Source organism: Erpetoichthys calabaricus, chromosome 6, assembly GCF_900747795.2.
Source record: "Erpetoichthys calabaricus chromosome 6, fErpCal1.3, whole genome shotgun sequence".
In the NCBI taxonomy this organism is placed as follows: domain Eukaryota; kingdom Metazoa; phylum Chordata; class Cladistia; order Polypteriformes; family Polypteridae; genus Erpetoichthys; species Erpetoichthys calabaricus.
The window spans coordinates 216,169,725-216,197,279 of NC_041399.2; the positions used below are offsets into that span (position 1 = coordinate 216,169,725).

Genomic DNA, 27,555 nt, shown 5'->3' on the forward strand with positions numbered 1-27,555 from the left:
CAGTGGGACACTTTATACAAGGGTTCATTTAAACACGCCGTTGGCATCTGGGGTTTCCAGTCATGGAGAATTTAGACTGAGTCACGTGTCCATTTCGCCGCATCGCCATTTTGTTTTCTGGTGGGTGCTGCCATTGGTGATGACACATTGGTTCATTGCTAGTTGTGTGGCTCCGGAGGTCACACGATGACAGTACAAACGCCATCATTGGAGTGTCTGCACCATCCCAGGTTATCAAACGGTTTACTGCATGTGACAAATTTTCTCTAACGAACTCTCGTTTGTCGCAATCAGAGCAGAGAAACACAATGTGAAGAGCGTGAGGCCCACAAAGCAGGCCTGGGCCTTCACTGGCCTACCCAGATGTTGTGATCTGAGGACAAAAGGGGGTCTGAGGACACCCCCAAGCACTGCTGCCAGCCCAATTGGGCTAGTGTTGATCATCATCCATGATAAAGAAATGGGCTTTTTTGGGCTACAACTCAGTATTTTGGGCTATTTTTCAACTATTTGGCACCCCTGCCCCTGCTACTCGCACATGTATTACTTTCTTTAATATTTTGACCCCCCCCCCCCTGTTATGTGATGGTATATACCCATTCTATCACTCACATGGACCCCCCCCCCATCCAAACTCGGGCTTTGGTGTCCACCTAACCCTCTCGCTCTGACACTGCCCCCCACATGCCATTTTGAATATTGGGCTATTTCTTTTTTTTTGGGGGGGGGGGGGATTTTGCTATTTTTAAGCAATCAGTCGTTAGGCTATAAATTGTTTTTAGGAACCAGGTAACCCTACCCACAAAGCCAGCCGAAGCCATTTCCAGCCTGCCTAGAAGAGGCCTCACCCTGGGCAGTCTGAACTCTACAGGGAGGCTTCGGCCTGCTGGAGCCCAAAGCGGGGGTCCTCCCTTTCACAGTTCTCTTTAATTGTCTGGGAATACACAAAAATGCCCTTCTAAAGAGAGGAGCCATCAACACCTTGTGCTAGGAAGGACAAAGCCATAAATTCATCTTCACAAACGCAAGAATGTATTTAGAAATAACAAGAACACCACAAGTCCAGCCGTGCAATCCAAATGAGGAGACGCGCTAAACAGAAGCAAGAAAGAAAACAAAAAAACAAGCAAATTAATGCTTATAAGTGCACTTTGTCAAGCGACGAGGGCCAAAAATAAATATGAGCTGAGGGGGTTACACAACAGAGGGAAACTCATCTTCTCACAGAAGCTCAAGGAATGTCACAACAAACAAGAACTCGGACCCCAGAAACATACAAATAATCACAAAAGGGAGAAAAAAAGTCACAGAAAGGCACTCGGACCCCACACTGCTGTTGTCGAAAAGTCCTCCATGCTGCTGTGTCACCAGAGGGTGTGCGGCGTTGTTCATAATGGCACTCAGCCTTGTCCTTATTCTCTCCTCCTCTAACACCTCCAGCCGGACCAGAAGGCCTCCCACAACCAAATCTGCCTTCCTAATGAGCCTGTTGATTCGGTGGGCCTCTCTTGAAGTGATGTCACCCACCCAGCACACCCCACTGGCCGTCACAGAGGTGTAGAACACGCGAAGGACGTCACCATCTACACTGCAGCAACACGAAGGAGTCTGCTTTATAGTTCCTATGGTTCCTCTGTATGAGACCACTCTACCCAGTGATTGACGTGGACCCCCAGCTACTTGTAGTTAGACACAACCTCTACAGCCACTCCCTGAATAATGACCTGCCACGTCTCCACACACTTCTGCTGTGTTGGCTGAAAGGTCCTCCATGCTGCTGTGTCACAAGGAGGGTGTGCGGCATTGTTCATAATGGCACTCGGCCTTGTCCTCATTTTCTCCTCCTCTAACACCTCCAGCTGGCCTCCCATAACCAAATCTGCCTTCCTAATGAGCCTGTTGATTTGGTGGTCCTCTCTAAAAGTGACGTCACCCATCCATCTCACCATGCTGGCCATCAAAGAGTTGTAGAAGATGTGAAGGACGTTACCAACTACCGACTACTAACACACGAGACTCTGCCCTGTCCGCTCTTCTGTAGGCCCCCTCTGTGTTACCAGACCAGTCCAGCCTGTCACAATGTGGACCCCCAAGTACTTGTAACAGTGCAGTGAAGTGAAGTGGTGAAAAGACACAGAGGCTCGTCAGTGTAGTGACAGTCCAGAAGCCGTCTCTCCACACACTCCTGCTATGTTGGCTGAGGGGTCCACCATGCTGCTGTTTCACTGAGAGGGTGTGTGGCATTGTTCATAATGGTGCTTAGTGTTGTCCTCATTCTGTCCTCCTCTAACACCTCCAGCCGGCCTCCCGAAGCCAAACCTGCCTTCTTAATGAGCTTGTCAGCGTGGTGGGCCTTTCTCAAGGTGGTGCTACTTGTCCATATGTTGCCCGCTGTTTGTGCCCTTTCAATTAATCTTTGCTTTGTTTTAGCCATTATGTCTGTGCTTTATGTAATTAGTGATTTTAAAAGGTGAAAATTGTATGACGCCTGCTTGCTGTCTGCGGAGAGAGCATCGACCTCGTCATCGAGAGGTTTACTGACCTCGGTGGTGACATTCATGACTCTGGTGACGGATTGGGGAGGTCATGAGGTCACAGGAAAGGACGAAGGTCTAAGACTTTAGAGTCCTGGTGTTTCCTGTTTGTGACAGATGGACACTATCCTGTGACCTGAGATGAAGACTGGACTCCTGTGTCTCTTTGGAGGGTCCTTGGGTCCCACTGGTTTGACTTTGTGTTGCTCATGGGGTCCCGAATAAGGCACATGACCATGTGGCACCATTACCTGAGGGTGATCCGGCTCACGGGATCACCATTGTTGAGGAGCAGGCCAAGGGGACCCCCACGTACCACCTGGCTGCGCCAGATAGAGGGTCATTTCTGGAGGGTGGACTGGACCACCTCTCTGCACTGGGGGATTGCCCACCAGGATCCCAAGCTGTTTTGTTGTGTGGTGGGTGTGCTGTACCAGTGCCTGCTCCCCAGCATGTCCTTACCTGTACAACACTCTCAGCCGGCACAAACTGAATAAAATAATGATGATGATGATGGTGATGATGATTACACAGATTAGTGGACACCTCTGACCAAGTTGAAGTACACTAAAGTGGCATACCATTTTGTGAAGGTGACTTCAGTGGGACATCCCATGGCTGTCAGTGTGAGGTTTGCAGATCCTTCATTAATGTCAAATCAGGCCAAACGAAGCTCAGATGTTCCCAAGTCCTTCTGCCAGCTGCCAATGTGACCACTCTGCACAGAAGTGGGTAGCCATTGCACTGAGCCTTTGTAGTTTAGCGAAGACCAAGAGAAGCCTTCTGTAAAGTTGTATTGCCCAACGCTGTATTACAGCCAGTAAGTGTGACCCAGAATTGAATTGATTTGGCAGGAATGGTGACCGATGAAGAGCAAGAGGAGTTCACCAGCCACGGGAGACAAGAAGATGCTGCTGCCATCCCCAGAGTGTCAGGGCTGAGGCAGCAGGTGGAGGATGACGAGATCCCACAATACGTGGAGCAGTTCAGGGGACACGTGCAGGGGGACATGGTCACGCTGGAGCAGGTGAGTGACGCTCCGTCTGCTTCAGGTCATGGACTTCATGGCCACGGGTCACTTTGCTTTGCTATCCTACGCAGTTTGTGTTTGTTACCTCCATCTTTACTTCTACTGTCGTTGCCCGCCTCATCTTATGGATTATTCTCCAGTGGGAAGTCCAGTACTGCCGACATATTCTTCTCAAACTCAGTACCTCAGTCATAAGTGTGATGTTCAAGCTGAAGGCCAGTTTCTGGTCAGGTGTCCTCAGTTTCAGTGTCCTTTTACAAAGAGAAAGTCTTACATAGAATATAAGATACGGAGCATTTACATTAACTAACACTAGGTGGCCAGGATACATTCCTACACGTCAGTCAAGAAGTCAGAGTAGGCAGGGGTGTCAGACCGAGCTCACCTGGGAGGTTTGGAAGGGAAGGAAAGGAAAGGATAGGATAGGGTAGGATAGGGTAGGATATTGTCTTGACAGACAAAAAGTCTTTATTAGGTATTTTCTCAAATAAGAAATAATTATTTGAACCCAAGACTGTTTGTTGTTTAGGTCAGTGTAGGGTCTGAGGATCTGTGACTGAGACGCCTCCTACAAATCACTTTATATACAGGATACATGCAAGGATACCGCACACAGTCACACACACACGCATCAGGAGTGTCACAGGGGTGTGGAGCCAGCTAAAAATATGGTGGATTCTGCTGATGTGACACCACGACTAATACAGAGCTTGGTGACATCACTTCCTGTATGGACATCTCTGGCTCCACCCCTTAACCAGCCATAATACAGGAAGTCAGTGTTCATTTGGAACCTCACTTCTAACCAGGACAGACCTCAACTCCTCCAGAAACTTATCTTCAGGCTACAAGAGGGAACAAAAATGTCATATGTCACGTCTTTAACTTTATCTTTGCTTTCTTTACTAATTTTAGACATAAAATGGCAAGTCCCCTATATGTATTCTATCTATCTATCTATCTATCTATCTATCTATCTATCTATCTATCTATCTATCTATCTATCTATCTATCTATCTATCTATCTATCTATCTATCTATCTATCTATCTATACCCCAATAAATGGACAAGTATCTGTGTATCTGTGGGTCTGTCTGGTTGCTATGTCCCTGTTATATGCTATTTGGTATGGGCTTTGTTAAAAAAGCAGTGCTAATGTTTGTGGGGCACCATCTGTTGGAATTAAAAATCTAATTGCCTTTCATTCCCACATGCATTGCAATTTACATTCCAATAGGCGATACACTGTAAACATTAATGCTGAATACATCCAACAAAGAGTAACTGCTGGTCTGACTTAACATATCATGTAAAAAACAGGAAAATAATTATTGAAAAATATCAAAAGCAACAACTAAAACAAAAAATAAACATAAGTCAAGGAATAAACCCTACTGAAAGATAACACTACCATTGTTTTCTATTTTAACTGTCCTTTATTAGTATATAGAGTATTAGTTTTATGCACCACCTGTTAGAATGAAAAATGCAATTTGTTTTATTAGTACACACTTTGAATGGGCATGTTGAGAGTGATGCCCTAGAGTGACAATGTCATGAGTGATGTCATATGGATGGAAGACAGCAGTGACAACCCCCCCCCCCACACACACACACACACACCACCACCACCACCACACACACACACACACACACTAAAAGTCTCCATCATGTCACATATCCACTTAGCCACTCAGCATACAACACACCAACTTCTGCAGTACTAACACTAGCTATGGTCCTGATGCCCATTTCCATCATCTCCTTTCTTTACAGGATGATCTCAGCCAACAACAAATGAAAAGATTCCACAAGAGACTTCCAGCAGCCTTCCAAAAGTAAGTTTACCTGAATAGACTAAAAACATAAGTGACATGTGGGTCAGATTTGGAGATGATACCAGAGTTGGAGGAAAAGCAGATAATGTAGAATAAGCTCAAGTGTTACTGAGGAACTTGAACGACATATGGGCTTGGGTACAATAAAATTTCATGTAAGTAAATACAGAGAATTAAGTGAAAGAAGTAGAAATTTTAAAATTGAATACAAAATGGCAAGTTTGAAATTGGAAGGTATTCCTCATGACAAGAATCCAGGAGTCACCGAAGAATCATCCCCATCTGCATTAAAACAGTGGAGAGAAGTGATGAAGAAGGCTAATAGGGTGTTAGGCTGAGTAGATCCCTGACTTGTTTCTGTGAAGAGAAAGTAAACTCAAGATATACAACACGTGAATGAGGTGTCACCTGGTGTACTGAATGAAGTTTTGGTCTCCATATTACATAAAGGCGGATGTGGCATAAAGTGGTGGCTCTGAGGTTAGGGATCTGCACTGGTAATCGGAAGGTTTCCAGTTTGAATCCCACAAATGCCAATAGAGACTCTGCTCTGTTGGGCCCTTAACCTGCAATTGCTAAGCATTTTGAGTAGTGAGAACAGCGCTATATAAGTTCAAAGAATTATTATTATTATTATTATTATTATTATTATTATTATTATTATTATTATTATAAAGACACAGCACTAGAGAAAGAACAGATGAGTGCGGCTGACTCATTCTGCACCATGGAGAGCAAGTGAGTGAAGAGGAAAGAATGAAGGAGCTGAACCTTTACAACAAACAGGGAGTATCTGAAGGAGTTACTAAGACAGCTTGGCCATTAGCTAAACCAACAAGCTTGTCGGACTGAAGGGTCTTTCCATGTCTGACAGACATCTTATGTTCTTATGTGGAGATTAAAAGGTGACGTGACTGAGGAGAACAGAAGCAGTTAAGAAGGCCTGATATGATATTAGGTTATATAGCGCCCCAATGTGTAGGGTATAAGTCATGGAGGTCACACTTCACCTGTATAACTCAGTAGTGAGGTCTCATCTGGAGTACTGTGTGCAGTTTTGATCTTTATGTCACAGAAAAGACAGAATGGCACCAGAGAAAGTCCACAGAAGATCAATTGGACTGATTCAGCACCATGGAGAGCAACTGAGGATGAAGGACCTGGACAGTTTTAGAACTTTATAGGGTCCTTATTGTTTCATATACAGAGAATAGTAAATGCTTAATTTCTTGTGCTGATCAACATGCACCACACTGTAACTGTCCACACCATGATAAGTGACAAATTAATACAAAGGAAGCTCCATAACAGATAGACATCAAGGATGAGAATAGGATTTTGAGTTATACAGACTCCTCCATTGGTGTTTTAAAATTCATGGGTGGTTATTCTACATCTACCTAACACACCAGTGAGGCCTCACCTGGAGAACTGAGTGCCGTTTTGGTCTCCATATTACATAAAAAAAACAAAGTAGCACTGGAGAAAGTGCAATGGAGAGCAGCTGGGCAGATTTGGGACCATCAGTGAGAAAGCCATTAAGGAGGCCAATAGATGCCAGGTTGTGTAGCACCATGATGTGTGGAGTGCCAGCTTTCCTCCTGGACTCCTTAAGCTATAACTCCATACCTGAGGTACTCTGTGCAGATTTCAAATCAAATCGAATGATTTGCTCTCCGTATTACAAACAGTGGAGAGGAGAAAGTCCAGAGGGGAGCAGCTAGGCGTATTCAGCACCATGGAGAACACCTGAACACTTGTGTAGCTTTATAACGTCCATATTGCTTACATTTATTTATTTGGCCGATGATTTCACCCAACGTACAATAATTAAGGTACAGTTGGTTCCATTTCTTTTGCTTTCCCAAGTGGAGCTCAGGTGGGTGAAGTGACTTGCTCAGGGTCACACAGTGTCAGTGGTGGGATCTGAAACCCCAACCTTAGGGCTTGAAGTCCAAAGCCTTAACTCCTATGCAACACTGCCTGTGGTGTAGATGTGAAGGCTTTGGACCCTGAGGTTGTGGGTTCAAATCCCACTGACACCGTGTGACCCTGAGCAAGTCACTTCACCTGCCTAAACTCCAATTGGGAAAGCAAAAGACATGAAGCCAATTGTATCATAAATGTTGCAAGTCATCTTGGGTGGAGGCGTCAGGCAGATAAGTAAATGTGCTTTGTTTCATACACAGAGTATTGGTAAATGCTTATTTGCTTCAGCTAACCAGCATGCAACACTTTATGACTGCCCTGCACCATGATTAGTGATAAATTGATGTGAAAGGGAACTCTATAAGGGGGTCTCTAGAGAGTCTCTCTCTAATGAGGCTCATAGGATGTTAAGTTACATAGCACCTCCATTGGTGTTTTCAAAGTCAAGGGTGGTAATGCTAAAGCTTTTTAACACGTTAGTGAGACCTCACCGGGGTGATGTGTGCAGTTTTGGTCTCCATATTACAGAAAAGACAGAACAGCACTGGAGAAAGTCCAGGGGAGAGCAACATGGCTGATCCAGCACCTTGGAGAGCAGCACAGCAGGAAAGACTGAACAGCTTGGAACTTTAAAGTAAATTGGTGACATGAGGACAGGAGCTCTTAAAAAGGCCATATCAGATGTTAGGTTATATAGCGCCCTGATGAGTAGTGTATAAGTCATGGAGGTTATACCTAACCTATGTAACATGCTGGTAAGACCTCACCTGGAGTACTGTGTCCAGTTTTGGTCTCCATATTACAGAAAAGACACAGCAGCACTGGAGAAAGTCCACTGGAGAGCAACTAGGGAGATTCAGGACCATGGAGAGCTTTAATTGAGAAAATCTTTAAGAGAAAGTGAGAAATCCATTAAGAAAGCTACTAGATGTTAGGTTGTACAGGAGTATGATGTGTGGAATACAAGCCAAGGGAGGATCTTCTTTCATTATATAACTCACTAGTGAGGCCATACCTGAAGAATTCTGCATGTATTTGGTCTCCGTATTACAAAAAGACAAAGCAGCACCAGAGAAGGTCCAGAGGAGAGCAACATGGCTGATCCAGCACCTTGGAGAGCAGTAAAGCAGGAAAGACTGAAAAGCTTGAAACTTTAAAATAAGTGAAGAGTAATTGGTGACATGAGGACAGAAGCTTTTAAAAAGGCCATATCAGATGTTAGGTTATATAGCGTCCTGATGAGTAGAGTACAAGTTATGGACGTTATACCTAACTTAGGTGACACACTAGTAAGGCCTCACCTGGAGTACTGTGTCCAGTATTGGTCTCTTTCAGTAGTGAGAGGAGTGCTACGTATATAAATGTAAAGAATGATGATGATGATGATGATGATTATTATTATTATTATTATTATTATTATTATTATTATCACAGAGAAGACATAGCAGCACTAGAGAAGGTCCAGAGGTGAGCAACTAGACTTGTTCAGTACCATGGAGAGCGACAAAGCAGGACAGTGACGTGACTGAGGTGTTTAAAATGATGAAGGAGATTAGGACGGTGGATTCCAGCTGTTGACTTAAAATAAAAATCAAAGAAGAACACGGGGCCACAGCTGTAAACGTGTTCAGGCAGATTTGACCCAAGCGTTACAAAGGTGTAAATCACACAATGAGCCACAGACACAGGAAACGAATGTCCAGATAGTGTGGTGGACATTGGAAGTTTTGGGGACTTTGAAATCTCGACTTGATGTTTATTCGGAGACTCTAAGTGGGTTGGCTTGGTGTGCTCGCCTGGCTGAGTGCCCTGTTCTCATCTTCCTCTAGTGGTTCTTCTGTTCTTAACGCTGCTATAAAATCCTTTCTCTCCTATTTATGGATTTTGCCTCCCAAATGGACTCAGTGGCACAGACTGGCACTTTGGAGGGATTTTGAAGTCCCCTCCAGTGTCACCCATGCGTCTCATGTCCGGTGTGCTGACTTGGCTGTGTGGCTCTCTCTTTGCTTTTTTGATTTCCATTCCTTCTGTGGTTTTAGCCCCCTGGTGGCACAGGAATCATGGAGTGGGGTGCCTGTGTTGTTAATGAATTCCTCATTGATTTGCAGAGCAGAAAGCTACCTGGTGAAAGCAGTGAAGAAGTGCCAAGGTGAAGTGACGGCCCAGTATGGCGAGCTGAGGGAGTGGGGCGGCGAGCATGGACTTGATGGGCAGGTAAGGTGCTGACCTCCTGAGGTGGGCTTTATGAGAACTGGAATTAAAGACAAATATGAATGGCTCCTGATGTAGAAGATCCCAGGTTCAGTTTCTCCCCAAACCAGTGCTACATCTTCTCTCCAACTATTTTCTGACTTCTTTAGCTCAGTGATGCCCCCTATTTGTTGTGAAGCTCCCACGATCACAGATAGCCCCCTTCAGCCCCCCCCCCCCTAAAAAAGCATTCTGTTCTAAATCTCGTGTTGCCAAAGCTGACTCCTGGAGTAGAATTCTGGTTGAATATCTGAAATCTCCACTCTTCCCTGTCATTTCTGTTTCTCTCATTTCTCGGATGAGTTTTGTTTCTGATGCCTTGTGCTGTTATGAGCTGCTGGCTCACCAAAGGTGCTGGGATTAGATGTGAGAGTCAGACCCCCACTCTGTTTCTTATTTTCTTATCTGGTCAGTACATGTAGGCCCCACCTGCCACAAATCAGCCTGCCCCCCCTAATCTAAAAATATTGTCACATTTTAAGGGTGGTGTCATTATGGAAAGGTGCTATATAAAATCATACATAACAGCCCTTATTGGATCATCAAGCATTGGCACTTTTGTGTTGAACTGTAATGCCCCTTGAGTTGGGATTGTTATAATGTATACAATAATATACAGTATACTAAACTATACTATGCTATGCTATACTGAACTATGCTACACATATTATACTATGCTATACTGTACTGTACTGTACTGTACAATACTATGCTATACTCCACTATTCTACACTATATAGTATATAGTATGCTATGCTATACATATTATACTATGCAATGCTATAAAATGCTATGCTATACTATACTGTACTATACTATAATATGTAATACTATGCTAAACTATACTATGTTATGCTATACATATTATACTATGCTATACTGTACTGTACTATACTATACTATACTAAACTATGCTATGCTATACTGTACTGTACTGTGATATTCTTTGCTATACCACACTATTCTAAACTATACTATGCTATGCTATACTGTACTGTACTATACTATGCTATACTTCACTATTCTAAACTATACTATGTTATGCCATACATATTATACTATACTATATTGCACTATACTGCACTATTCTATGCTATACTGTACTATACTATAATATGCAATACTATGCTAAACTATACTATGCTATGCTATACATATTATACTATGCTATACTATACTGTACTGTACTACACTGTACTATACTATACTATGGTAAACTATACTATGCTATACTGTACTGTACTGTACTATGCTAAACTATACTATGCTATACTTCACTATTCTAAACTATACTATGTTATGCCATACATATTATACTATACTATATTGCACTATACTACACTATTCTATGCTATACTGTACTATACTATAATATGCTATACTATGCTATACTATACTGTACTATACTATACTATGCTATGCTAAACTATACCATGCTATGCTATACTGTACTGTACTATAATATTCTATGCTATACCACACTATTCTAAACTATACTATACTATGCTATGCTATACTGTACTGTACTATACTATGCTAAACTATACTATGCTATACTTCACTATTCTAAACTATAGTATGTTATGCCATACATATTATACTATACTATATTGCACTATACTACACTATTCGATGCTATACTGTACTGTACTATACTTTACTATACTATGCTAAGTTATACATATTATAGTATGCTATGCTGCACTATACTATACTATGCTAACATATTATACTGTATTACGCTATACTATGCTATCCTATACTATATTGCACTATACTATACTATACTATACTATACTATACTATACTATACTATACTATACTATACTATACCATCCCTTCTGTTGTCTTCCCATATTCAGTCCAGTTTATTCTTCATGTTTTCCACCTGTAAGTTCAAAATGTTAAGAGGGTTTGCCCTCTTATCCCCCCTATGCCCATTCACTTGGCACAGCACACAGTACAGGACCCTGACATCCCCAGCCTCGTCTGTATGGATTACCCCAGTCGTAGCAGCATGTGCTTGTCCTCCGCGGTGCCCATCTCCTCCCGACTCCCCAGCTCTCTCCATCGGGCACACCCATATGTAGGGTGCCTGCCTGGCGCATGGGAGCCGAGAAGTCTGTAGCGCCAGGCAGGCTTAGAGATGTAATGAATCTTCTATGGGGCCTTCCTGCCAGGGTGACAAGTCGCTTTGAGGAAGGTTGTAAATGCACGAGAGATTGTGGTATAATTCCTCAGCCTGGCACTTGTGCCCCCCAGTCACCATTCGATTATCTCCCAAATTGCTGTGTTTCACAGAGATAAAGATTTTTTATGGCTTGCTGACTTGAAACAAGCAGCCCAGCCAGAAAAGCAATGGCTAACCTGCCATGCATAGTAATTTCATTGGTAAATGACAAAATCTTTGTTTAGATGACATTTCCAAAATGACTGCGGCAGATGAAGCTCAAATATAAAATGTCACATTTGGCATGCAAAACTATGAAAATATATTTCTGTGCAAAATTCATGGAGGCATTTAATTTCGAATGTGTTTAATAACTGAGTCTGCCTGCATCAGTAATCCTGCCTGGAGGTCCCAAAGAGATTGTCATATTTATTCACTTTTTTCTTCTTCTTCCCTTTTCCGCTCCTTTCTCTCGCTCCCTCGCTCCAAATCCAAACATTTTAAGGGTGAATGTTCATTGTTAATTAAGATTTACTAATTAAAATGAAAATAATTAACGAGGCGCCGTAATCTTCCAATATTAGGCTACAGGGAGACGTGGAGGGAACTTTCTTCTTTATGTCGCCTTTCCGGCAAAAAAAAAAAAAAAATACGGAAATGCAAACTGCATCTGGTAGCCGATGCCACCGCCGCCGCTTTGATCTCACGCTGTGATCCCTCAGGCCCACCGGGGGGCATCAGCCTCGTGAGGAAGAGGGGAAAATAAATTCAAATACAAAAAAAAAGGTGGAGAGACCCCCAAAAATAAACCCCTTGAATGAACTCCTCAATAATCGAGGTGCCTGACTTCAGGTGGGCACTCGCTCAAAGCAGGTGGTCCCAACATGTAAAAGATGTGTGGGGGCCAACGCGGCTTCAGCTTACCTCTCATGATGGGACCTCTGGGGTCCACCATCTGATGAGTGGAGTGAAGACCCCCAAAACTACAGTAAAATGAACTCATCCATAATCGGGACCGCCTACGAACACTGACTCCAGGCAGGCGCTCACTCTTACATGACGTGTGACCTGGTGGGGGGGGGGGGTGCCCACCTACAAAATGTCTGGATGGACAAAATGTGTCTATTGGCCAACATAACCGCAGGTTTAATCTCACGTCGTGACTTCTTGGGCCCACCAGGGGGCATCAACCTGATAAGGAACTGAGGAAGCAGAACAGAAAGTGGAGGACCCATAAAATACCCCTGAAATAACTCATTAGGGACCACCTAACACAAGATATGCGAGGCAGAGGAGGTCCTGTGCAAAAAATCTGACATACAAAATATGTCCAGGAGGCTTTGACCTTGTGGGCCTCAAAAAAGGGGGTCCAGCTGATGAGCATAAAATGGAGAAATTGATACAAAGTGGAGACCCCTGAAATCAGATTAGAAGGACTGAACTGATAATCGGGGCCACCTAGCAAAGACTGAGTTCAGGCAGGCGCTCGCTCTTATGGGACATTTAACACAGAGGAGGTCTCCTGCTAAAGAGGTCTGCTAGCCAAGGTGACCGCAGGTGTCATCTCACACCCTGACCTCTTTGAACCACCAGGGGGCAGCAACCTGATAAATAGTGAAATCAATATAAAGTGGCTGCGGTGGGTTGGCACCCTGCCTGGGATTGGTTCCTGCCTTGTGCCCTGTGTTGGCTGGGATTGGCTCCAGCAGACCCCCGTGACCCTGTGTTCAGATTCAGCGGGTTGGAAAATGGATGGATGGATGAATATAAAGTGGAGACCCCCGAAAATAGACAGGAATGTCAGGGCCACCTTCCAAAAACTGACTCCAGGGCGGCGCTCCTCACTCTTACAGGAGATCTGACCCAAAGGGGAAAATAAAAAAATGAAGGAAATGCCAAATATGTCAGGTGTCTTCAGCTTACTTCTCATGCTGTGACCTCTTGGGTCCACCAGGGCGAGTCCAACTGATGAGAGGTGAAAGGAATGAAAAGTGAAGACCCTCAAAACCACAGGAAAATGAACTCATCCACAATCTGAGCCGCCTACAAACACCGACTCCAGGCAGTATCAAGTGGAGGTGACCCCAAAACCAATAATTGGGTCCACCTACCAAAGACTGACTTGCTCTTATATGACGTGTGACCTGGAGGGGGTGCCCACTGGCACAAAGTCTGGAAGCACAAATTAGGTCTAGTAGCCAATGCAGCCACAGGTTTAATCTCATGCCGTGACTTCTTGGGTCCACCAGAGGGCATCAACCTGATGGGGAACTGGGGAAGCCGAACAGAAAGTGGAAATAAGTCATGAGGCCCACCTAATACAAGATACATGAGCCAGAGGAGGTCCCCCGTGAAAAATATGAAATGCAAAATATGTCAGGTCATCAATGCAACCTCAGCTTATTTCTCATGCTGTGATTTCTTGGGTCCACCAGGAGACATTAACCTGATGAGGGACTGGGGTAGCCAAACAGAAAGTGGAGGATCCCATAAAATACCCCTGAAATAACTCATTGGGGACCACCTAATACATGATACGTGAGGCAGCAGAGGTCCCTTGCCAAAAATCTGAGACGCAAATATGTCTGGGAGCCAATGTCGCTCACGCCTTGACCTAGTGACCCAAAATTGGAACATCCAGCTGATGAGCCTACAATGGAGAAATCGATACAAAGTGGAGACCCCTGACATTAGATTAGATGGACTGAACTGATAATTGGGGCCACCTAGCAAAGATTGACTTCAGGCAGGCACTCGCTCTTATGGGACATTTAACACAGAGGAGGTCTCTGCTAAAGAGGTCTGCTAGCCAAGGTGACCACAGGTGTCATCTCACGCCCTGACCTCTTTGAACCACCAGGGGGCAGCATCCTGATAAATTGTGAAATCAATATACGTAAAGTGGAGACCCCCAAAAGCAGACTGGAATGAGTTCATCGATAATCAGGCCCACCTTGCAATAAGTGACTCCAGGCTGGCGCTCCTCAGTCTTACAGGAGGTCTGACCGAAAGGAGACCCCCCCACCACCCCCCACTGGCACAAAGTCTGGAAGCACAAATTAGGTCTAGTAGCCAATGCAGCCGCAGGTTTAATCTCACGCCGTGACTTCTTAGGCCCACCAGGGGGCATCAATCTGATGAGGAACTGGAGAAGCCAAACAGCAAGTGGAAATAACTCAAGGGGCCCACCTAATCCAAGATACATGAGCCAGAGGAGGTCCCCCGTGAAAAATATGAAATGCAAAATATGTCAGGTCACCAATGCAACATCAGCTTACTTCTCATGCCGTGACCTCTTGGGTCCACCAGGGCGAGTGGTGACATGAATATAAAGTGGAGATGACCCCAAAACCAATAATTGGGTCCACCTACCAAGACTTGCTCTTATATGACGTGTGACCTGGAGGGGGTGCCCACTGGCACAGAGTCTGGAAGCACGAATTAGGTCTAGTAGCCAACATAACCGCAGGTTTAATCTCATGCCATGACTTCTTGGGCCCAGCAGGGGGCATCAATCTGATGAGGAACATAAAATAGAGAACCCATAAAGCATGCCTGAAATAACTCACTGGGGGGCCACCTAGCAAAGACTGACATCAGTCAGGCGCTTACTCAAACAGGACATGAGACCCTGAGGAGGTCCTCATCAAAGCATGTCCAGTAGCCAAGGTGGCCACAGGTGTCATCTCACGCCCTGACCTCTTTGAACCACCAGGGGGCAGCAACCTGATAAATAATGAAATCAATATAAAGTGGAGACCCCCAAAAGCAGACTGGAATGAGTTCATCGATAATCAGGCCCACCTTGCAAAAAGTGATTCCAGGCCGGTGCTCCTCACTCTTACAGGAGATCTGACCCAAAGGAGATGAATTCATCTATAATCAGGGCCGCCTAACAAAGACCAACTCCGGACAGGCGCTCGCTCTTACTGGACACGTAACCCAGAGGAGCCTCCCCTCAAAAACACCTGGAAGTGTAAAACATGTTTGGTAGGCAATGTGCCCGCAGATTTGATCTCACGCTGTGCCCTCTTGTCTCCTCTCTGAGTGGCACCAAGCTGACGAGGAAGTGAGGCAGCAAATACAACGTGGAGAGGCCTAAACATGAACAGGAATTAACCAATCAGGTGCTCGCTCTTACAAGACCTGTGACCAAAAATACAAAAATGCTAAATACGGCTGTGTGGCCTGCAGGGGGCACTCCTGCCACCCAAACAGATGCAAGGCACAGGTTTAACGCGGCGCACAGGATTTTTTTTTGTGGAAATGCTGCTCAGTTGTTTCCCACAGCACAGTAACAATAAAGCACAGTCACAACACACAAGCAGCACACTCTTTGTCTTTGTCTTCCTTCCTTCCTCTCTTTGTCCGCCTCCACTCCTCCTCCAGCAAGCTTTGCCACCTTCCTATCAACTCTGGCTCCTGGTGAAGTGGCAGCGAGATCCTTTTATCCTGCACCCAGGAGCACTTCTGGTGGTCCATTAGCCCTTGCAGCACCACCCGGGGGGGCGCTCGCTGTTACAGCCCCCATAACCTGGAGGAGGTTGCCTGCCAAAAAAATTCAAGAAACACAAAATATGACGAGTAGCCAATACCACCATAACTTTCATTTCACTTCCTGACCATCCGGGCCCACCGAGGGGCTTCAACCTGATGAGCAAATGAACATAAAGTGGAGAATCCAGAAAAGAAACTAGTCAATAATTAGGACCACCTGACCCCCACTTACAGGACAGGCCCCTCGGATCAAGCCCACAAACTCAAAATATGTCTGTTAGCCAACATGGCTACGGGTTTGATCTGACACTCTGACCACTTGAGCCCACCGGGGGGCATCAATCTGATGTTGTAGTGGGGCAATGAATATAAAGAGGAGAACCTTCACAATTAGCTAAAATGAACGAGTGAACAGTCACTGATGACTTGGGGCAGGCACTCGGTATCATAAGACACGTGACCCCTGAAGGAGGTCCTTCATGAAAAAGCACAAAATACAAAATGCATCTGGTGACCTTTGAACTCACACCATGACCTCTTGGACTCGCCAGGGGGCATCAACCTGATGATGAGGAGGTGGAGAAAAAAAAATTAAAATGGAGATCCCTGAAATCCAACATAAATGAACTAATCGGTAATCAGAGCCGCCTAGCAGTGAGTAACTTTGGGCAGGCGCTCGCTCTTGGGGCCGGGGAGCCATCACTGCCACACACAGCCTCCTCCGTCTGGGACTGTCGTCCCCTTCTTACAAGGTTCAAAGCTGGAGGCTGACGTAGGAAGAGTGGCCACGCCATCGGTCAGCCTCCTCAGAAAATCAGGATGCACATTTAATTTAAATGTAACTGGGATGGCGGCCTCCCTCACACACACTTAACACACACTTAGCTCTTATGTCATAAGCATTTGAATTCATGAATTTTAATAAAGAGAAAAACAAACACCAATGAAGAAAAAATGGGGTTCAAAAACACCTGCAGGTAATGTATGGAAAATGAGTGACCAGATGGGGGCGCTATGGGGTGCACGTGAATGAATGTGACTGCTGCAAGTAGGTAGTGTCCATTTATATGAGTGACCAGTTGGGGGCGCTACAGGGTGCATGTTAATTAACATGATCTTCTACAAGTACAGGGTGTTCCTTATAAAGCAGAGACCAGATGGGGGCGCTAAGGGGTGCATGTGAATGAATATGACTTCTGCAAGTAGGTAGTCCCCAGTTTATATGAGTGACCAGTTGAGGGCGCTACAGGGTGCATGTGAATGAATGTGATTTCTGCAAGTAGGTAGTGTCCATTTATATGAGTGACCAGTTGGGGGCGCTACAGGATGCACGTCAGTTAATGTGACTGCTGCAAGTACGCCATGCTCTTTACATATGAGTGACCAGATGGGGCGCTATGGGGTGCATGTGAATGAATATGACTTCTGCAAGCCTGGTGTGTCCACAGCATGTCATTTTAAGGACCCTCAATGGTCAATTTCTCTCTCTTAATTTCAAAACTGACATGTTGCAAAATTTTGGAAGGGCTGAAATAATTTTAAAAATGCGGTGGGCATCGTTCATCTTCAGTTAAATGTCGGTGAGTGACATTTATATTGGCAACAAACTACTTGATTTAATTTTATATAGCGCCTTTCCCAAGTCTAATTCTTTGAATGTCTTTAAATGATGTGAATCGGTGTGGGTCATTTAAGGTCACCCAACAAATTTAGATGTTGGGAGTGAATTGGCATCCATGTGGTTTATGCTCCACTGCCTCATTAATGCTGCCACACACACACAGGAGGCAGGGGGCACCCTCCTTATTCTCCTACTGTGCACGGCCGGCCCACCTGCTTTCTGTTCTTCCTGATAGCCAATACCACCCAGAAGGTGACGATTCACACACACCTGCCTGCATGTGTGCCATCCTCCCGTGTTGCCGTCCATCAGTCCTCACTCACTATGGTGTCACACTGAGTGGCCAGTTTATTAGGTACCCCCGATGCCCAATATGTTGCTCACAAACGGTGTGTTGTGTGGATATGAAGCTGTTTTCTGGTTTGATGGCTGCCCAGTCTTGCTGCCAGTGGCACTCTTCACTAACTGGGCAGATATCTGGGGACAGTGCAGGCCACTTAACTCGACACATTCCCTCAGGGCAGATGACAACATTAGAATTCCTTCTTGTTATTCTGATTGTAACTCAGGCAGGTTCAGTGGCTCACTCGGGGTCACACAGCACAGTGGGGTGGTCCTTTTCGGCTGAGGGCCCATTGCCTACACCATTGTGCTGATCATCATGCAGTGGTGGTGCTGCTGCTTTGCAGTAAGGAGATTGTGGGTTCGCTTCCCGGGTCCTCCCTGTATGGAGAGCGCTTTGAGTAGTGAGAAAGGTGCTATATAAATGTAAAGTATTATTATAGAATTATTAATATTTGGCAGAGCAGGATTCACTACCATTACTTATACACGGTGAGTGGCCAATTTATTATGTACACGTGGGGCACCCCCTTTGTTCTTCATCTGCCCACAGATTCCACAAGATGCCCAATGAGCTGCCCAAATGCTTTGTCACATCAAAAGTGACTGCTTGGTGCAGTTGCTGCCCAGTCTCACTGCCAACGGACTTTTCTTACCAATAGGGTTAGGGAATGGGAACTGCGCAGGCCACTCCGTCATGTGTGGCATTCGTGACAATACGTGCCTTGTGACATGATGGCTGACCATGATGGACATGTCCATCCAAATATGAATAAACTGGAGCCATGAAGAGATGTCTTCAGTCAGCAGATACACCTTGCCATTCCTTTAGTGAGCATCATGTGTGTGCCACACCATCACCACCAGCCTTTACTGGGGACACCAAACAGGGTGGCACCATGGATTCGTCCTGCTGATCCTTCCACCAGCATGTTGCCAAAGGCACCTCAGCACATCTGACCAGGTAACTTTTCCACCACTCCTCCTTGGCTGAGCCCACTGGAGATGTGCTGACAGCTTGGCACTAGCCCTGGGTTGTACCATCTGGGTCAAAGTCTGAAGTGTTCTGAGATGCCCCTCTGCCCACTGGTGGTCAGTCGACTCTCACCCTTCTTCTGAAGCCCCTCTGTGTTCATCCACGATGTCACCTATCTTCATTATAGAGAGGATCTGTCTATTATATAGCGACATTCACGTCTTCCAATCTGTTTATTTAGCCATCGATTATAAATTACTTTCTGTGTTTATCCGTGAATCCTGCTGTTTGAACCGATATGCATGGCACCGGCTATCATGCCAGGTTAAAAGTCACTAAGGGTCGCACCATTTGCCCATTTAAATGCTGACTGATGCTAATTTGTACCTCACAGCACTGTGGTGGGAAGGTGGGATGTACCTAATAAATGGTCACCTCTGGGTGGGTCCCCAAATCAGATGTTGTCGATTTGCAAGCTTGGGTTCAAATCAGGTTTTGCAGCTTCTCACGGCGCCCCCACATCTTCAGCACATGTGGACGAGACGGAGAGACCCTTCGTCACTGACCTGGCACGCTGACAATAGCTGGCTGCCTGGATTGGCTCCAGCACCTCATCACCATCCCTTAAGTTTAAATCCACAATGGCGGCCACTTTACTGTCCTTTACTACACTTTACTGAGCGTTACTGCCTGTGTCTTTAATAATAAAGACAAATTTTGCAGGTGGACTGGACGAGGACACCACAGCCAGTCGAGGTCAGACTGAGGTGCCTCCGGGGGGTCCGAGACAAACTGCCCAGCGGACGCTACGCACTGCGAGTCTCACTGCACAGCCGTCTGGGTGGACGCGTCCTGCAGCGGTCAGCGCCGAGAGTGACGACGGCCGTCCAGCACGACGGACACTTCCTGAGCGCGGAGCTGCCCTTCCACCAGAGCGTCTGCACTGTAAGCCATTCTTCTTGTTTCAGATCACCAGAGATTGAACCCATGTGTGTGTGTGTGTGTGTGTGTGTGTGTGTGTGTGTGTGTGTGTGAGACCCCCTGTATGGCGAACAAAAAAAATGTGTTTTCAATTCCGAGAGGAAGGGGAAGGATGTGATTTGTGATGCCGGCCGATAAGATCTCATCTACCGAGAAGACCCTCGAGGAGCGCAGCGCTAAGATGAGTATCTCAGAAAACGGGCTCGGCCACTCCAGGAGTGACGTGTCGGGGAAAACCGAAATAGAAAAGTCGTGCGGGACCGGAATGACGTCACAACCGCGTGACCACCTCACGTCGGGCGGCAGCGGTGGTGGCGGGATGGGGGCTTTAAAAACAAACTGTCAGTGAGCCCCCTGAGGTGAAAGGGGAGCTCGGCGAGAAAAAAATGAATGAATGAATGAATAAATAAATAAATAAATAAATGAATAAATAAATAACACAAGGGAGTCCGGCCGTAGGTTAACTTCGGGAACATTCAGAAGAGCGAAAAAGAAAACGCGACATTAGGTCGGTGCGTGTAAATTAAACAGCAGGTCTACAAAGTAACGAGAAGACCGGCGGGGAAAAACGGGTCACATCACCGGGGGCTTCGAGAGCGAGGATACCGGAGAGGAAAAAAGAACAGAAAAAAGGAAAACGTCACAAAACGAAGAAATTCTATCTATCTATCTATCTATCTATCTATCTATCTATCTATCTATCTATCTATCTATCTATCTATCTATCTATCTATCTATCTATCATATAGTGCCTTTCATCTATCTATCTATCTATCTATCTATCTATCTATCTATCTATCTATCTATCTATCTATCTATCTATCTATCTATCTATTATATAGTGCCTTTCACTCTATCTATCTATCTATCTATCTATCTATCTATCTATCTATCTATCTATCTATCTATCTATCTATCTATCATATAGTGCCTTTCATCTATCTATCTATCTATCTATCTATCTATCTATCTATCTATCTATCTATCTATCTATCTATCTATCATATAGTGCCTTTCATCTATCTATCTATCTATCTATCTATCTATCTATCTATCTATCTATCTATCTATCTATCTATCATATAGTGCCTTTCATCTATCTATCTATCTATCTATCTATCTATCTATCTATCTATCTATCTATCTATCTATCTATCTATCATATAGTACCTTTCCTATCTATCTATCTATCTATCTATCTATCTATCTATCTATCTATCTATCTATCTATCTATCTATCTATCTATCTATCATATAGTGCCTTTCATCTATCTATCTATCTATCTATCTATCTATCTATCTATCTATCTATCTATCTATCTATCTATCTATCTATCTATCTATCTATCTATCATATAGTGCCTTTCATCTATCTATCTATCTATCTATCTATCTATCTATCTATCTATCTATCTATCTATCTATCTATCTATCTATCTATCTATCTATCTATCTATCTGTCATATAGTGCCTTTCATCTATCTATCTATCTATCTATCTATCTATCTATCTATCTATCTATCTATCTATCTATCTATCATGCCAGTCTATTTAAGTGTTATATAGTGCCTTTCATGTCTTTCTAAGTACGTATGAATGTATCTGTTATGTATTGCTTTTAATTTCTGTCTTTACTTAATGCCCCTCCTGCTCATTTATTATATAGCACCTTTCATTTGTATTTATATACCTCTCCAGCCTTCATTTAAAGACAGTCTGTAAGCAGGGTCTCCATCCATTTTCCTCACACACTCCTGCTGTCTTTTTTCGGTGGGCCCTCCTTTGCTTAGCTGAACCTCACTCTTCATTATGCTCCTCAGGTGGGTGACATTGTCTCTGTCCCTGTTCCCACCCTTAAGTCCTGTTGCTATGCAGAACTCTGTTCGTAGTTCACCATTGGATCGTTTTGGAGTTCTTGCCGGACCTCAGCAGGGTGCCCTTATTGGACAGAAGATCCATTTAGGTCACTAATGGAGTCTGCTGCAGTACCTTCAAGTGCCACTAGCTGGCAGTACTACTCGGCAGCAATGGTAACATTTGCTTTATCAGTGTCCCTAATGTGACCTCTGGTGCCACTAGGTGTGTCCTGAGCCTGGCCCGCTTTTTGTGAGGGTGGCAGAGAGTGAAGGTAAGGACAGACAGCCACATGGTGTTCAGTGAAGCAGGGTGGTTACTCCTCCATCCTGTGATGCCCAACGACACACGGAGGATTCCTTTTGCTTTGTTTCCTCCCAGCCTGTTCTTTTGTTTGGTGTTTTGGATGGCACTGATGACTTAACTGGTGACAATGTACTGACATCCATGAGCTGGGGGTGCATGAGAGCAAGTAGCCCTACTGGATTTCATATCTTGGTGCTCACACTCATGCCAACCCCGTGTCTCCATATTGTATTTTTGACTTTTGCCAAGCCCTGCCCAAGGTTACTTGAACCCTTGTGTTCCCTGCTCCCTTTTCAAGTGTTACCATATCACTTGGCTTCTATTTCCCTGGTGTGGCCTGTTATCCTCAGCTCAGGTGGTCCTGGGTTCAAGCGCTTATTGTGCCCTCTGCTCCCGTGCCCTGATATCTTCTCGTACCTGCTGCTGCCTTCTTGGTAGAAATGAGGAATTCGCCCTTGTAGGAGGACCTCACTGCTTTATCTCCTGCCGTCCGCCTGAACAGGATGGCTGCCATGACGTTTTTATCTCCCTTCTCAGATCCCTCCAGAAAGTCAAGGAGGCCCACGTCTTTGATGCGCTGTTACGCTTCCCAGTGTAGCCGGGGATTCGGCATCTTAAGGGACAAGCGAGTGACACTCGTGACAATAAACGTGCGCCGATTCTGGATCAGCTCCCAGCCGCCTTCTGTCTTTGTGGACCCCGTTGAAGGGGGGCTTTGCTTATTTTACTTTTTTTATTTTTTGGTTATTATTATTTTTATTATTTTGTTTTTCTCTTTCCGTGATCTTAATTTGAGTTTGACGGCACTTCCTCCTCTGAGGTCTTTGACAATAATAAGAGAACAAAAAGAAGACGTCGACGAGTTCTGCACAATCTGGACCTCATCAGCAGAAATTGGAAAATGTGCTTTAAATAAAAGGCGACCCTCTCTAATGGCTTAATGGCAGGTGCCACGGGCCACCACATTCCTGGAGCATCTGCTTCTACTTCACCGCGCGGACCGAGTCCTTCAACTCCCCGAGTGGAGCGCCCGTGTCAGTGACAACCCCCAGCACAAAGGCCGGCGAGAAGAGAACAATAAAATGAGCGGAGCACGCGACACGGGGGGGTCTCGAGAGGCGGCGGAAAGTGGAACAGGCGTGGCGGGAAACAAGAGAAATTAGCACCGGGACGGACGTATCAATTATATAGTGCCATGGTAGACTATTTAATATCTCTTCATTAAACGGTGATTATATAGCGCCTTTCACGCCTATCTATCGACTATTGGGTTTAACACAACTGTCAATGATAAGTGCGCGTTCTGACTATCATTGTATGGAGAAGGAGAACCTTCAGTATCTACAAGTTAAAGAGGGCGTCTGTGGTGTCTGTCCTGCCTGTCAATCTGAGTGTCAGTTCTATACGGTGTCATACATATCCAGCTAGCGATATTTATTAAATCATGTCACTCTATATAGCGCCTTTAATGTCTATCTGTTAAATGGTGCCTTTCATGTCAATCCGTCTGTGTTATGCAGTACTTGAACAACTATGTCTGTTATATGGCGTCTTTACTATCTACGAGGTATCTCTGATATAGTGCCTTTCACATCTGACCAGGTATCTACTGCATGTGTCCATCTCTCTTGTATGGAACTTCATTTGGGTATTTGGTTTAGTGCCCTTTGTATCTCTTTGAATATATCTGTGAAACACGAGGCCTGTCCTGTCGACCAATCAAAATAGCGCCTTGAAGGGTTATGTGCTGCATGGTCCTTATATAGTGCCTTAGACATCTATCTATCTATCTATCTATCTATCTATCTATCTATCTATCTATCTATCTATCTATCTATCTATCTATCTATCTATCTATCTGAGTAATCCTGCCTACTACACCAAATTCTATCTATCTATCTATCTATCTATCTATCTATCTATCTATCTATCTATCTATCTATCTATCTATCTATCTATCTATCTATCTATCTATCTGAGTGATCCTGCCTACTACACCAAATTTTATCTATCTATCTATCTATCTATCTATCTATCTATCTATCTATCTATCTATCTATCTATCTATCTATCTATCTATCTAAGTGCTTTTAGCATTGGAAAGGCCTTATGTAAATAAAATGTATGATGATGATGATGATGATGATTATAGTGCCTTTCCCCATCTCTTTGTGGTCAGCTGAGTGCTCAGCTCTTCTCCTTATCCACTTTGATCTTTGCCTTCAAGTGTGGTGCTCTCCATGCAGCTCCTCCAACCTGATCCCGAATTCCTCAACAACTCCTCACCCTGCTCCGTCGCTCCTGGTGGTCCCTCTTTCACCACTCAAGTGTCATAGTTTCTCAGTACCACTGCATGGTCACTTGCTGGTCTTCTTTAGAGCTTCAGTAGATGATCATGATGGTTAATTGGCAGGTCTAAACTGGTCCAGTGGGTGCCCCTTCCATGGCTGGTTCCTGCCTTGTACCCAGCGTTGCCCGGTTAGGCACAGCACTCCTTTCCACCCTGAATCAGATGAGGTGTTTTGTAAACAGATGGACGCTCAGACTGCTGTCTTTCTTTGTTTTTTTTTTTCCAACTGCAGGTGCTGCCCAGGAGGAGTGACATGCAGCCTGGCATGGTCTTTGTGTTCGAACTCGGCCTCCTCTCGGGTACCACACTACATGCCATGCAGTTCTTCGCCTGGGGTGCTTTCCCGATTTGCAACCTCCAGCTGGATGCTGTGGAAGGGAAGTTCAAGTGTCCGCTGTTAAGGGGCCATTACAATCCCAGAATTGATCAGTTTGGCAAATTTGAAGCATCAATCCTGTCAGACTTGGACAACTGGCTGTGCAATCTCTACTTCGAGGTACTGTGCCCCTTTTGTGCCCAGGCTGTTACTCAAATGACTGTCCTTGATTGTTCTCTTTCTTCCCAGCAGTGACCTTTGACCCAACTCTGAGCTCACTGACCCATTGACCAGGGGTGTAAGTGTGATTATCATTGCCATTATCAAGAGTCCAGGAGTTCTAGAGTGCCCTCTGGTGGCTGAACATCCACTGCCCCTTTAACATCCAATGTACCTTGTAAGGGCCAGGACTTCAAACAGCCTCCCGTCAATGGTAAACTGTCCGATTCATGATGGTGTAGTGCCCCCAAGTGGCCTGGAGGTGTTAGGAATTGCATCTTCTCAAAATGGCAAAAAAATTGTGTGAGACCTCGAGAAGACCCATCAGCCTGGCCAGGGCCTTTTCTAGGTGTCTCTCCAAACTCCACAGACAGGCTGCGGTCTACACAGGCCCAAAGAGGAGGGTTATGTCTGCTTAAGTTCAAAATTTACCTTTAAAGTACAGTAAAGGGAGATGAACCGTAAAAATCCCCTTAGCTTGAGAGACAAGTCTAATGATTGCATTTGTTACATTTATTTATAAGGATTACAAGGCAAAAATGAAAAGAGTTTGCCTAACAAGGCTACAGGAAAAGAAATCATAATCCGCAATCCAAGAATCCAGAAAACCAGTACTGGCAAAGGGGAACGGTCCACTGAAGGAGCCAATCCTCAGCCTCACAATATATAGGCGGGGGGCGGTCCTTAAGGTGTTACGTCATGTGGCTCCGCCTCTTGTGACTCCACCCACAGAATACAAGAAACAGAGCAGAACATTAAATACATAAATAGAAAATAATAATAGAAGTAGCAGAGGCTACAAAAACACAAACATCAAAAAATGGCAGGCCATGTGGCGCAGTGGGGACGGCTCAGGACTCCAAATCTGTGGCTATGGGTTCAAATCCCACTACTGACACTGGGAGACCCCCAGCAGGTCATTTGACTTATCGGTGCTCCAAATGGGAAAACAAAAAAAGTGTAACCAGTAGGAACTGAAATGTTGTAAGTCACCTTGGATAAAAGAGTCAGCCAAGTAATAAATAACAATTAATGTGCAAAAAAATGAAACTTTAAAATTAACAAAGAATATAACAGAAAATAACCCGAAACAATCCAACACACCCCAGTTGACATATGACAGAAGGGACAGCCCCCCCGGAGCTCTGCTTGTCATGGGCTGTGTTGCCTGCCCTCTAGTGTCTCAGGAGAGTATTACCTCTGTCAGTGTGCCCCCCCCCCCCCCCCCCCATCTCATATGCTGTTACCCTTATGGGGCACTTATACAGCTTACTGCCCCCTAGTGGTGCAATTCTTCTATGACCGCATGTCACTTATATGACCCCTCTGTGCCCAGTGCCCTCCTTCCTGCTGTGAAACTCAACAGAATACACACAACATTGTGAAAAAGTATTTGCCCCCTACATGTAAAAAAGTATTTGCCCCCTACTTGTGAAAAGTATTTGCCCCACATACTTCATTTTGCCTATTTATCATCTAGAATGGCTTAAGATCCTTAGACAAAATATGATGCTAAATTAAAAGAAACAGTTAAGGTGTCGCGGCTCCGGTGGACACTCCAAGAAATGTGGACAAGAAATTTTTAAAAAATTTAAAAATGAAGTCTAATGAAGGAGTCCTGGTGCTTGTCGGCCGCATTCCCAGCTCTCTGTGAGACATCCCAGGCTGCGTGTTTTAAAATGCGGTTTTAGAAAGGTTTGCAAATTCAATCAAAATCTGAGATGTCTCCCATCTTACACAAGTATTCGGACCCCTTGACTTTGTAGAAGGCAGAGAAGGTAGAGAAAAGGTGTTTGTTATGGCTGCCACCAAATTTAGAAACTATGGGGGCAATTACTTTATCACACAGGAATCACTTTTGCTCCTTGATTTAAGATGGCATTGTGTGTGCCCCCCACAGGCTCCCTTCTCTAACTGGCCACTTCTTGTGTCACATCAGCAGACACCGAGGCTTCACTGTCCTCTGTACAGGTGACACTCATGAGGCTATTGAACCAATTAGGAAGGGGCAAATACTTTTTCACAGCACCATGTTCACCAGATTTGAATTCCATTAAACCCTAAGGGAGGTCATTTTAATATAAGACAGGTCAGAGAGATGTTACACTCTCTTACCAAGTTGGCATGGGGAAGCTGTGCCCACCAGCGGCGGGCACAACCACATCCCTCCAAGGCAGTCTCTTCATTAATAACTCAAGATTATTATTCTTTTTCTTCAGTTTGAGCATTTTGGTCATTTTTTATTCCTTGCACCCGCGTCTTCTATCAATCACCACCTGAGCTCCACATGCACCCGCAGATCCATTAGTCCCTGTCTTCTGTGACGTTTGGCATTTCCTCC

The 27,555-nt window shown here is 44.8% G+C and overlaps 3 protein-coding genes across 3 annotated transcripts in view; 2 read left to right on the plus strand and 1 right to left on the minus strand.

The window, feature by feature from the left end:
- The window catches only part of LOC127528389 (orofacial cleft 1 candidate gene 1 protein homolog), a 42,171-nt gene extending 32,434 nt beyond the window's left edge, over nt 1–9,737 (plus strand). Inside the window, exons 4-6 of the mRNA XM_051929017.1 lie at nt 3,389–3,561; nt 5,342–5,403; nt 9,441–9,737. Coding sequence (XP_051784977.1) covers nt 3,389–3,561; nt 5,342–5,403; nt 9,441–9,558 — 353 coding nt within the window. The 3' untranslated portion in view covers nt 9,559–9,737. The remainder of the gene's footprint in view (nt 1–3,388; nt 3,562–5,341; nt 5,404–9,440) is intronic.
- Nucleotides 1–27,555, minus strand: part of tmem14ca (transmembrane protein 14Ca) — a 1,114,298-nt gene that overhangs the window by 678,629 nt on the left and 408,114 nt on the right. The window lies entirely within an intron of this gene.
- ofcc1 (orofacial cleft 1 candidate 1) overlaps nt 17,824–27,555 on the plus strand; it is a 128,919-nt gene continuing 119,187 nt past the window's right edge. The window contains exons 1-3 of the mRNA XM_051928809.1: nt 17,824–17,829; nt 19,912–20,133; nt 24,912–25,175. Coding sequence (XP_051784769.1) covers nt 17,824–17,829; nt 19,912–20,133; nt 24,912–25,175 — 492 coding nt within the window. The remainder of the gene's footprint in view (nt 17,830–19,911; nt 20,134–24,911; nt 25,176–27,555) is intronic.